At 41.9% G+C, this 12340-nt stretch overlaps 1 protein-coding gene across 1 annotated transcript in view; it reads right to left on the reverse strand.

Moving 5' to 3' along the window:
• Nucleotides 1–12340, reverse strand: part of SLC22A3 (solute carrier family 22 member 3) — a 110166-nt gene that overhangs the window by 1726 nt on the left and 96100 nt on the right. Inside the window, exons 8-10 of the mRNA XM_033234284.1 lie at nt 8633–8741; nt 7747–7859; nt 2959–3058 (exon numbers count right to left, since the gene is read on the reverse strand). Coding sequence (XP_033090175.1) covers nt 2959–3058; nt 7747–7859; nt 8633–8741 — 322 coding nt within the window. The remainder of the gene's footprint in view (nt 1–2958; nt 3059–7746; nt 7860–8632; nt 8742–12340) is intronic.

Below are 12340 nucleotides of genomic sequence, written 5' to 3' on the forward strand. Positions count from 1 at the left end.
CAGTATCTGTCTCCAGGCTTGTTTTTTTATCTGTGTTCAGACCTTAGTCGGGGGTGTTACAGGAAGTCAGGGACCCCAAATGGAGGGATCAGCTGGAGCCACAGCAGAGGAACATAAATTGTGAAGATTTCATTTTAATATGGACATTTATCAGTTCCCAAAATTAATACTATTATAATTTCTTACACCTATCTTTACTTCAATCTCTGAACATAAATTGTGAAGATTTCATTTTAACATGGACATTTATCAGTTCCCCAAATTAATACTTTTATAATTTCCTACACCTGTCTTACTTTAATCTCTTAATCCTGTTATCTTCATAAACTGAGGATGTGTGTCACCTCAGGACCACTATTGTGTTAACTGTACAAATTGATTGTAAAACATGTGTGTTTGAACAATATGAAATCAGTGCACCTTGAAAAAGAACAGAGTAACAGTGATTTTCAGGGAACAAGGGAAGACAACCATAAGGTCTGACTGCCTGCAGGATCAGGCAGAACAGAGCCATATTTTTCTTCTTGCAGACAGTCTATAAACGGATGTGCAAGTAGGGAAGATATCGCTAAATTATTTTCCTAGCAAGGAATATTAATAATTAAGACCCTGGAAAAGGAATGCTTTCCTCGGGGGAGATCTATAAACAGTTGCTCTGGGAGAGTCTGTCTTATGTGGTTGAGATAAGGACTGAAATATGCCCTGGTCTCCTGCAGTACCCTCAGGCTTACTAGGATTGGGAAACCCTGTCCTGGTAAATTTGAGGTCAGACTGGTTCTCTGCTCTCAAACCCTGTTTTCTGTTGTTTAAGATGTTTATCAAGGCAATACGTGCACCGCTGAACATAGACCCTTATCAGTAATTCTGCTTTTGCCCTTTGCCTTGTGATCTTTGTTCTCCTTTTTGCCCTTTGAAGCATGTGATCTTGTGACCTACTCCCTGTTCTTGCACCCCCTCCCCTTTTGAAACCCTTAATAAAAACTTGCTGGCTTTAAGGCCCAGGTGGGCATCATGGTCCTACCAATATGTGATGTCACCCCCGGAGGCCCTGCTGTAAAATTCCTCTCTTTGTACTCTTTCTCTTCATTTCTCAGCCAGCTGACACTTAAGGAAAATAGAAAGAACCTACATTGAAATATTGGGGGCTGGTTCCCCTGATACAGGGGTTTGTTAGCATTGTAGCATTTAAGTTCTTCATGAACTTCTACTGAATTAACATGTGTTTGGAAATGAGCTGTTAACATGAACAAAAACCAGCAGAAATGATAAAATAATCCAGTGTGATTTTAAAAGGGAAATAACAAGTTTTAGTAATTTAGCACTAAGTAATTTTTGTAGAGTGAATAATCATGGATCACAAGTAATGTGCTTAATTTGCAGCACTGTAAACCATACTTCTGCTAGATTTTTTTTCATGTGTGGAGACTAGGTATAATTAATTAATGTACCCAACTTTTCATTATGAAAAATTATAAACAGAAAAAAATTAGAAAGAATCTGGGTACCTTAAATTTTAGCTGGTATAATCCTTCATGTTTATATGTTAGTTCCTTGCACACCATTTGGACAACCCCCCTCCACCCACATTCCCCAAGTCAAAAAAAAAACCTCTCCTAGTTGTTTATTTTTAATGTGACTGAAGCGGTAGAAGAGTCTTGATTTCAAAGGACTCCCTTTTCTTCCATTTTTTCCTGATGAGTTTGCAAATCTGATCCCTGATTGGTTTGGGGATAAAGAATGAAAGCATCCCTCTCACTTTGTAAACAGATGCAGTCAATGGAATAGAATCAAAGGAAAGAAAGCTGTTCCTCAGTACTTTTTATATATTAAAAATATTTACAGTTCCATGTTCTTAATTCCCGGGTCATTATTAAGATTGCTTTTTAATTGTTAAATTGGATGTTATATCATTTTTTAAAACTGCACAAGCAACACAAGACTACGTGTTCTAATTTTTAAAGAAAATCAAACAGTACAGAAGTCTCTGGCAAGAAAATGATGGCCCTCCCTTCCCTACCCCTCTTCCCAGTACATGTGTGTCTGCAGAGGGCATATATTATTATTTTACATCTTTTACTATACATTCTCATATTCATATCTCTATCTTCTTAATGAAAAAATTTCAAACAATTAGAAAGAATTTGTGTAATGTGAATTTTTCTTGACATAATTCCTCATGTTAATGTATTATCTGGGTATTAGTTTTCCTTATACCCTATTTAAACACCCCCCTCCAAAACTCAATCTCTCTCTTCTCTATCTTCCTACTAATGTCTATTACCTATATATCATCTATTATCTATTTATCTGTCAACCTATCTATCCAGACATTACCTATCATCTATCTATCATCTACTATTTATCCTTTATCTACTATCACTTATCTATCTATGATTGTCATCTATTATATCTATCTATCTATCATCCATCTACCTATTATCTATCATCTGTGTGTCATCTGTCTTCCTATCCAGCTACAGAGAGAAACTGCCTTTGGTTTTAGTTTTTTATAAATACTATAGTATGCTGTTCAGTGACATTTCACTTTGTAATCAGTCTTGAAAATCTGCCTATGCCATTCCATCTACACAGACCTGACTCCTCACTCTGTAGAGTAAGCCACATTGTTAATCCCCTGCTGCTGCATGTCCCAGCGATTTCCACTTTCACATATCAGCAGCTCCTGCCTTTAGATCACTTCTGAGTCTTAGCACCTTATATGGAAATGCTTCTCTCTTCACAACCACATTTAAAAAAATAATGTGTATTCTTATCTAGCTTTGGAGAGTTTTTTTACATTAACCTTTTGTATCTCCTTTGAATTTTTTGCTTACAATATGACATGAGGATTTATTCTTATTTTTTTCCCTGTGGATATTCAATTTTCTCAACATCATTCTTTCCCCAGTGGTTTGAAATGTTGCTTTTATTTAGGGTGCATTGAATTTTGGACAGTACCTGCCAAGTTTTTCTACATCATCCACTGTCTCTGGCAAGGCAATACCCTTGGTTTCGGGCAAAAGCATCACGAGGCCACCACAAATGGATGCCAGGATACCTGTGGAATAGGGGAAAAGTGTTAACGCCCCCGGAAGACATAGCTGGGCCCTTTCCCATGGGTCTGCTCACTCTGAAGCCACCATGTTGCTCACTGGAGTAGCTCTCAACCACAGCAACCTCTGCATCCCAGATCAACGCCCCAGCTCTCCCTTATCACAGCTTCAAAGCTTCTCTCCCTTCCTCAAACCCTAAGTAGCACCATGACCCCTGTACACCTGGCAGTCATGTGTTCACTCACACATCTCACAGTGATTGACTGAGTGCCTTCTGAGTGTCTTCTTAGGGTCCAACACCCAAGGGCTCCCCTCCTGCATTGCAGAGAAACAGAGTGCTGGAGGGGAGTCCCCTCTGCGCCCGCTCACTGACGCTGTCACTAACCTGCTCCTCTCCCTCTGATTCCTCCTATCACCTTACAGTGGAAAACTTGTCCTGGTGTCTACTCCGGGACGAGCCTTCTCCTAGGCCTGTCTCTTTGGGCTCCTCACTGTAGGGATCAACCCTTCCTCCAGTATCTTCAACCTGTTGGGAGAAGCTTTCAAACATATTCAGATCTTTCCTGTTTGACCAGCCTTCTCTCAATCTCGCCTCATCCTTCCATTATCATCCTTTCTTTTCCTGCTCTTTAGAGCCAAACTAAATAGGAACACTTTTACACTGTTGGTGAGACTGTAAACTAGTTCAACCATTGTGGAAAACAGTGTCACGATTCCTCAAGGATCTAGAACTAGAAATACCATTTGACCCAGCCATCCCATTATTTGGTATATACCTAAAGGATTATAAATCATGGTGCTATAAAGACACATGCACATGTATGTTTATTGCGGCAGTATTCACAATAGCAAAGACTTGGAGTCAACCCAAATGTCCATCAGTGACAGACTGGATTAAGAAAATGTGGCATATATACACCATGGAATACTATGCAGCCATAAAAAAGGATGAGTTCGTGTCCTTTGTACGGACATGGATGCAGCTGGAAACCATCATTCTCAGCAAACTACCGCAAGAACAGAAAACCAAACACTGCATGTTCTCACTCATAGGTGGGAATTGAACAATGAGATCACTTGGACACAGGAAGGGGAACATCACACATCGGGGCCTATTGTGCAGAGGGGGGAGGGGGGAGGGATAGCATTAGGAGATATATCTAATGTAAATGACGAGTTAATGGATGCAGCACACCAACATGACACATGTATACATATGTAACAAACCTGCACATTGTGCACATGTACCCTAGAACTTAAAGTATATTAAAAAAAAAAAGTAAGACTAGATAATGTCTAAAAGAATACCTCAAAAATGTAAAACAAATTTAAATAATAATAAATGGTAGAATAAAAAAAAAAACCACCCTCCCCTATTTTCTCTACTTCTTTGTATCCTACTGATGTGCTGGTAAATGCCTAACAACCTTCTTTGGGCAATCAAGCCCTGACTGGCAGCATCTGCTAATGTGCATGGTGTAAATGCTCCCACTGTGGGCCCTTCGGGCTGCTGACACAACATCCCTGACTGTGCCACTGGGAAGAGATGCAGGAGCCCCATCAGTGGTGCTTCCACCATAGAGATGCAGCAGACACAATCTAAGGAGCACAAGTAATACTGAAGATGTAGTAGATGAATTAGGAACTGATGAGTGTTGGGCATTTATTGCCTCTGTTTCTCATATATTTCATATTCTTTACTTTTTGATGATATCCGTGCTTGATGACTGACTTACAAAATTCTTGAAAATGTAGCTGATATGGTTTGAATCTGTGTCTCCACCCAAATCTCATCTCGAATTGTAAACCCCACATGTTGAGGGAGGAACCTGGTGGGAGGTGACTGGTCGTGGGGGAGGTTCCTCCATGCTGTTCTTGTGATAGTGAGTGAGTTCCCATGAGATCTGATGGATTTATAAGTGATACTTTTCCTTGCTCTTCTCTCACCTGCCGCGATGTAGGACGTGCCTGCTTCCCCTTCCACCATGATTTTAAGTTTCCTGAGGCCTCCCCGGCCATGTGAAACAGTGAGCCAATTAAACCTCTTTTCTTTATAAATTACCCAGTCTTGGGCAGTTATTTCTAGCAGTGGCAAATGAACTAATATGGTGGCAGTTGGCCCTGGTGAGTGGGAGGTGCCAGCACCAGCACAGCACCATGCTCCAGGTCCTGCCTCTGCCTGCCCTCCCCTGAACTCAGCCTATATCCTCTCTGGCTGTGCTCCAGTCAGGTTCCTTCTGCCTCTTGCTGGCCACCAGATCCACGTGTACTACTTTCAGTCCTTAGGGTGGACCTGGTCTCTCATGCCCTCCTGCCTCGGGCTTCTCACCTGGTTTCCACTTCCTTGGCCACCTCCTCTCCTTCTGCCTAGGTCTGTCACTTTGCCACCCCTCAGGTCTCTGTACTAGGCTTCTGCTTTCCTCATGCTCTGTCCTGATTTTCTGGGGGCCTGGGCCACTCCCTCAGCTTCAACCAGTCTCTACTGCCAGGTGGCTTCCAGCTCTTCATCCTGAGGCCATACTTCCCTCCTGAGCTCAGCAGTGTTGAGCCTGCTGGTTTCTGTTTCCACTTGAGCTCTTCCAGGTGCCTCAGACTGTGCACAGCTGACACAGAGCCCCATCACCCTGCAGACCCCCAACCTTGCTGCTCCAGTGTCTGTGCCACCTGTGTCTCCCCAGGCACCTGGGCCTCCCAGCTCACCATGCCCTCTCCCTGTGTCCATCAGTGGTCCCATCTTGCCCAGCTGGCTTCTAAGATATTTACTCAATCTGTCCACCCTCTCCATTCCCATTGCCACCCCCTTATTAGAGGCCACTGTGATCTCCTGATGATGACGTCCTTGAATTGTCACCCCCAACATCATCCCTCCAACCCACTTGCATATCTACCATCAGAGGGATGATGCTGGGGGTCCTTCCAACCCATTTGCATATCTGTTTCTACAATGCAAGGCCAGCTCTGTCCACCTCAGGGTGAAACTGTCCAGTAACTTCCCACTGCTGTATGTATAAAGAGCAAAGCCTTGGCATGTCCTTGAGGCCCTTCCAGATCCAGTCCCTGCCCTGCCCTGGCGCTGCCTTTCTTAAGGTCCGGCTCACACCTGCAATCCATCCTCTAGCACCAGGTGCTTAAGGATGCGGTGTCCTCTTGCTCCAACTTTCCACTGCCTGGAGCACAGCCAGCCCCTCTTGGCCTAGACATTGCTTCCGTCCTCCCTGACCTGCTCCCCTACACTCAGGGGCCAAGGGTCCCTATGACCTATTCTCATAGGAGCTTCTGCTTTCGGGGTCTCAGTAGTTATCACATTCTGTTGTCACTGAGTTTTTAGAAATTCAGCTGTCTCCCTAGCAGTCTCAGGCCCTGCCCTGCCTGCCACGGGGCTATGGGCTGCAGTCCTGAAGGTCATGTGTCATGTCTCCTGGACTAGTCTGTCTTTGCTGGACAGTGGCACTTTCTGCTTTTTCATGCTGACCACAGAATTAACACTCAGCTTCATGACCAACTCCCATACAATAATTTGAGGTGATCCTGTATTGAGGTCACTGGTGTCAAGTGGTAGAAGCTGACTCTCTGTCCCTCACACTGTCAAAGGACTTTTGCATGAATCAGAAGGTCTGTCCGCATGGACTCAGTATTTTCATTCAAATTTCAACTGCTGAACAATAAATGAAAAACATTCTCTACCAGCAGTAAGGAAGTGGAGGCAGAGAAAGGGTTGGAGGAGAAAGGGGCCAGCCCATATCCTTTACTGCAGAGGAGGGCATAGGGGAAGTGTGTGAAACCCAGGCAGGACAGTTGGAGCAGCCCTGGAGAAGTGGGACACTGAATTCCCCAGGGTTCTTCCTAGACTGTGATTCTGTCCCTTCACAAGTCCTACGGAAGCTGGAGGTAGCAGGAGCGGTGCACTCAAGGGATCTAGAGGAGGTGATGGAATGTGTGCCCGAGATTCCATGTCCCCTGCTCCCTCTGGGTGGATTTTTAGCATCAAAGCCAATGAAGATATGATATCAATAGACAGAGAACACCAGAAATACAATTAGTCATTAGGCTTATTTTTGTTATTTTTTATTATTTACTTATTTTAGAGATAGGTTCTCACTCTGTTGCCCAGGCTGGAGTGCAATGGCATGACCATAGCTCACTGCAGCCTTGATCCTACTGCCTCAGCATCCTGAATAGCTGGGACTACAGGCACCCATGGATCACCACACCTAGCTAATTTTTACATTTGTGTCGAGGCAGTCTTGCTATGTTGCCCATGCTGGTCTTGAACTCCTAAGCTCAAGCAATCCTCCCACTTTGGTCTTACAGGCGTGAGCCACTGCACCTGACCCTCATTTTTAAACATATTGAATATTTAATTTAGTCCCCTGAAAATTATTGGTTATGTTCTCTAATATCATAAGAGTTTCATAGCATTTAACTCAGAACCCAAAGAATGCTAATTGAACATTATTTATCAGCACCCTTTAATATAAAGTAAATTAAAACCATTCATTATAACTGAATTGGCTCCTCAAAACTGAAAGTTATTATAATAAGATGAAATTAATATCATAACTATCAATGAAATAGTTATTATAGTAAGATAAATGACTATTGTTATCATTATCGAACCTAATAATTATCATAGTTTTCTTTTAATACAAGGAATGTAGACGAAAGCTCTTAAGAATAGCAAATGAGTTCTTACCAAAGATGATCAGAGGTAGTTCTAGCCACACGGCTGCTAGCCGAAAGAGGAGAAACGGGGCTATGATTCCCCCAAAATCACACAGACCTGAACAGAGCGAAACTCCGAAATTTCTGTTGAATGAAAAGTAATTTTAAATGAAAACTATTTCAACAAATGACTTCAAGATAACATATTGAGACATATTAAAAAACCAAAGGAAGTGTGACGATACTTTGCATTTTCTAACTTTGAAAACTGCTACTCTCGTGAACTCTAAGCAAAACATTTCCATTCTGCACATTTCTCAGTGAGGCTAGTGAGGAAGTCTCCAGCGTGGGTGGAGGGTGTTATCCATCGGCACTGCCCTGCCTGCAGTTATCACTGCCCTGCCTGCTCTGGGTCACTTTGTGCCACTTTGGTTTCCTCATATGAAGGCAAAGAGTGCCCACGGAACGCTTCCCCAGCAGAGAAAGTCAATTTGCACTAATCTGTGCACACTGCTTCCTTTCGTCCTTCATAACCAGCTGCTCACCACTGCACCAATGCATGTAATGCAGTCAGAGAGGCCATAGTCTTGCGGCAGGTGACACTGATGGATGAAGATTTAACCCACAGTCTAAGCAAGGGCACCTAGAAGTCTTCTGGTTCCAAGTCAAGTGCCTTTCCTTGAAACCGTAACAGTGTGTGGAGATATTAATATGAGAAATACTTCTATCACAAAATGCAGCAGGCAGCAATGCAGAAAGCAGTGATAACTCAAAGCATATCTTCTTTACTGGCTGGATTCAGCCCAGGCTAATATATCACTGAGCTAAGGAAACTATTTCATAGTTTTTAACTAAATCAACTTAAAACACTGGTCTACAGAGTTACTTAGGAGAAACCACAATGTTTGTAGAATTACCGTAATGTTGTTGGGTACAATTCTGAATTTACCAAATAAACAATTTCAAAGGCCATGGTTATCCCTAGTCTTCCCAGTGTAGCCACTGTGGTCCTCAACAATGGTATTCCTGCAAACACAGAAAGTTTGGAAGGGAGGAGTTAGGGGTCTGATTTCATTAACATTTTACAGAACAACCAAAGGTATTTGCTTTGTAGCCTCCAGTCTGAAGTCTTTGCCAATTTTAAGCACAAATGATAGAATCTTCTACTCATGTAACCAAATTGCAACAACAATGAAACTAGATGATAGCTAATATTTTAGAGCACTAGATGCCTTTTGGAGCAGGTTGGATTATGGGAAATACAATTCAAGAGCCGTTTGTGGAGCATGAGCAGCCACTACATTGGAACACTGTTCCGGACAATGACATCCTAGAGGGCTGGATGGAGCACACTGGCCTTTTGTCCAGGAGGTAGTTTCCAGTCATGCCTTTAAGTCACCACGTTCCCACTGCTGGTGCCCAGCTGTCCTTTCTGTGCTTACCTTGTGGTGATGACACAAGGAATAGCCATTCCCAGCACACCAGGGGAGCCCCTCACGTGAGCTGACCTTGGTTTCTAGAGTAGAGCAAGCTTTGAGGACCAGGATCTTTGGAAGGGGACATCTATTCTGTGTGTTACCACTAAGGCAAATGTCACTCATTGTCTTCCTCATCCCCCATTGTACTACTTCCCTCAAGAAACCATCCAGAAGGAGCCACATTCATCAATGCTAAATGGTTCATCAATGCTAATTGGTTCATCCATTTTAAAATGAACTGTTTTAGGACTGCTTTGGTTGTATGAAGAAATTTTCCTTTCCTCCCTAGAAACTAGTGGGAAATGCCAAACATTCTCTATTGAATATTTTCTTTCTTTTATGTTTTAAGGGCAGAGAAGTTAACCATTTTTACTCTAAAAAGTCACTGCTCCAGCTTTCCTAGAAGCTGTGCAATTGATGTCTTCCCATCCTAGGAGATATGGTACTAAGGACATATGCCCTGCATGAACAAGACCATATCCTCTCTCCAAAGCAAAACGAAGCATGTCCAGTGTTCATGCACCTTTCATTTTCCCTTTATGCCCACATATGTTCATTTAGCACTAAATCATCCTCCTGTTTTCCAGGGGAATTATTGAACCTTCCTGAATATATAATTTTTAGTAGAAAGAGAGGCATGAATGAGGAGGATGAAAGAAGAGAATCAAGCTCAGTAGAGTTCTCTCTAGAGAATAGCCAGGTCAAAAAAAAAAAAAAAAAGCTAAAATTCATTAAATAAAACAATTGTCCAGGAGGGCAAGCATAAGGAAAAGATGATTCAAGAATCCAAACCATTTCTGGGAGTCTGGAGTTTGCATATTTTGACTGCGAACTGGCCGAGGACACCCTGGTGCACTTCATGTTTTTCCCACATGAGAACCCTTGTAGCTGTCACGTTAACTGTTACATCAGGCAGTGAGGAGGCCAGGGTTGTGCTGATGTGGTAGGTCACTGTCTGCTCTGGAGCAGAAGGTTTGTCAACATGTGTTGTTTAGGCTTTGCTTCTTTATGAAGGCCAAGAAAAGGGGGGTGGAGACTAGGAAATGCATTCCACTCCATCTTTCAATGAGCATGTGGTACTGGGAGGGGAAAGTGGGAACAAAGCCTCAGATTCCCTGGGTGCCAGCCCGATGGGACCATCTCCTGCTACTCCCAGACTGCAGAGAAGGCCGCCTGCTACCTAGGAAACAGCTTCACTATCCAGGCTGGGTTCTTCCATTGTAGGTTTCTTTTCATTGAATCAAGATTGCTCTAAAATTGAGTCCCACTGACAAATTCAAGGGCAATTTGGGTTTATAACTGAGGGAAGGTCTGTTTCATGGAAAAATCCAAACAAAAACCAAGAGACCAAATTAAAACACACACACACATACTCCTACCATGATAAACATATGTGGTTAACTCAGATAAATAGCCAGTCCATTCAGTAAAACATTCAGAAAACACCAAATTGCCCCACTTGTGGAGATGTGGTCTGTCCTGCACATTGACCTTAATCTGAAAGACTCCCAACTCTTTTCCAAGCAGTGGAGTCCAGTACCAAACTATACTGGAACAGAGATTTTGTTGAAATATGTAACCAAAGAGAAGTTGCTAAGGCATTGCATGGTTCATTAATTAAAAAATGAAAAGAAAACTATTAGGAAGTATGAATAAATATATATGCACACAAAAATTCTTGATTCCAGTAATAAGCTGAATTCATTTTGAGGTAGCCATAGACATCTTTGGGCAGCAATGACAAAAACCACAGGGCAAGTTAAAAATGAGTACTGAAACTAAAATTGTCTTCCACAGAGTTATATGAGAACAAAGGAAATGTTTTCTTCTGAAAGTGGATTTGGTCAAGCTACTAGAGATTATTGGGAATAATACCTCAATTACTGAAGAAAGGATGAAGGACTTAAACAAAACTTTATATGTACTCCGAATGGATAATCTACTCTGAGTTCTGAAATAAAGTTTAGTGAGAAATTCTAGTAGAAATGTCTAAATTAAGATACATGAACTCACTTTTCACTTAAAGAAAAATAAAAGTGGAAGACAAGTTTCCCAGTTCAAGACGACGACTTACCCGAACTGCTAGGTTTGTGGCCATCCTAAATAAACTCAAATTAAAGATGGCAGACAGATATGGATAAAGAAAGGTCTCTTTTCTCCAGACATTAATGAGCATTCAGAAATTTGGGCTAGAAGCAGTGAGTCTGAAATGAGAATACAGCCAGAAATACTATTTCTTCTTCTAGATTTCCATTCTTTAGACCATGAAAAGTTGGGTCGAATGGAGGGAAAGCTGATTAAAGTGTTTGCTGTGAGACAATTTTAGAGCTGGTTTCTCCAAAAGCTCATCTGTATTCTCCCCAGGGGCTGGCGACCGACTGCTGACGTCAGGAATGACTGAGCAGAAAAGCCGTTCTCGTGCTAAGTACCCAGTCGCTGGAATCAAGTCCAATGGGTCTTTAGATTGGAAGGACTCAAGGGAGGATCCTCTGTTAATATTTGGAACTCAGTTTAGGGATTTGAAATTTATTCTTGCCAGTCAGTCATGACTGACATAGGACTATAAAAGCAGCCAAGTCTGCAGAAGGCAAAAATAAAATGTGTCTAGAATAAGAGCAATTCGTTTTCAGTCTTGCTGAGAACAATTCTAAAGCTTCAATCAGGAAATTATACCTATAAAATAAAACTGGTTAGACCAGGGAGAACAGTCTATTCTTGGTGCTATATTTTCTAGTATATGAAAGTATTCTCTACAAAATAGTTTTATGACTATCTGACTAGTTACTTCTGTCTTGATTTGGACACACAGCCTTGAATGCTTTCTGGGGTCATTCTGAATGCAACAGACATGAAAGTCATACCAATCAATCTAGGACCACAGAAATCTTCTAGAGTAAAGTGTATATAGATCATGAAATGAGACACACTTAAGTCATGCATCTTTCTCTCTGCATTTCTAATTTCATATACAATGAATATTTCATTCATTCCTAGTCCACATACGATGAGAACAGAAGACTTCATCTCAGGGAGGTACAGTTTTATGTTACATCCAAAGTACCAAAGTAAAATAGAAGAGCAACATCTCCAATGTTTGTGATTTTTCATTCTTCTTAAATTATACAATTTTGAGGGCAGGAATTGTGT

Source organism: Trachypithecus francoisi, unplaced genomic scaffold, assembly GCF_009764315.1.
Source record: "Trachypithecus francoisi isolate TF-2019V2 unplaced genomic scaffold, Tfra_2.0 Lachesis_group15, whole genome shotgun sequence".
NCBI classification, from domain to species: domain Eukaryota; kingdom Metazoa; phylum Chordata; class Mammalia; order Primates; family Cercopithecidae; genus Trachypithecus; species Trachypithecus francoisi.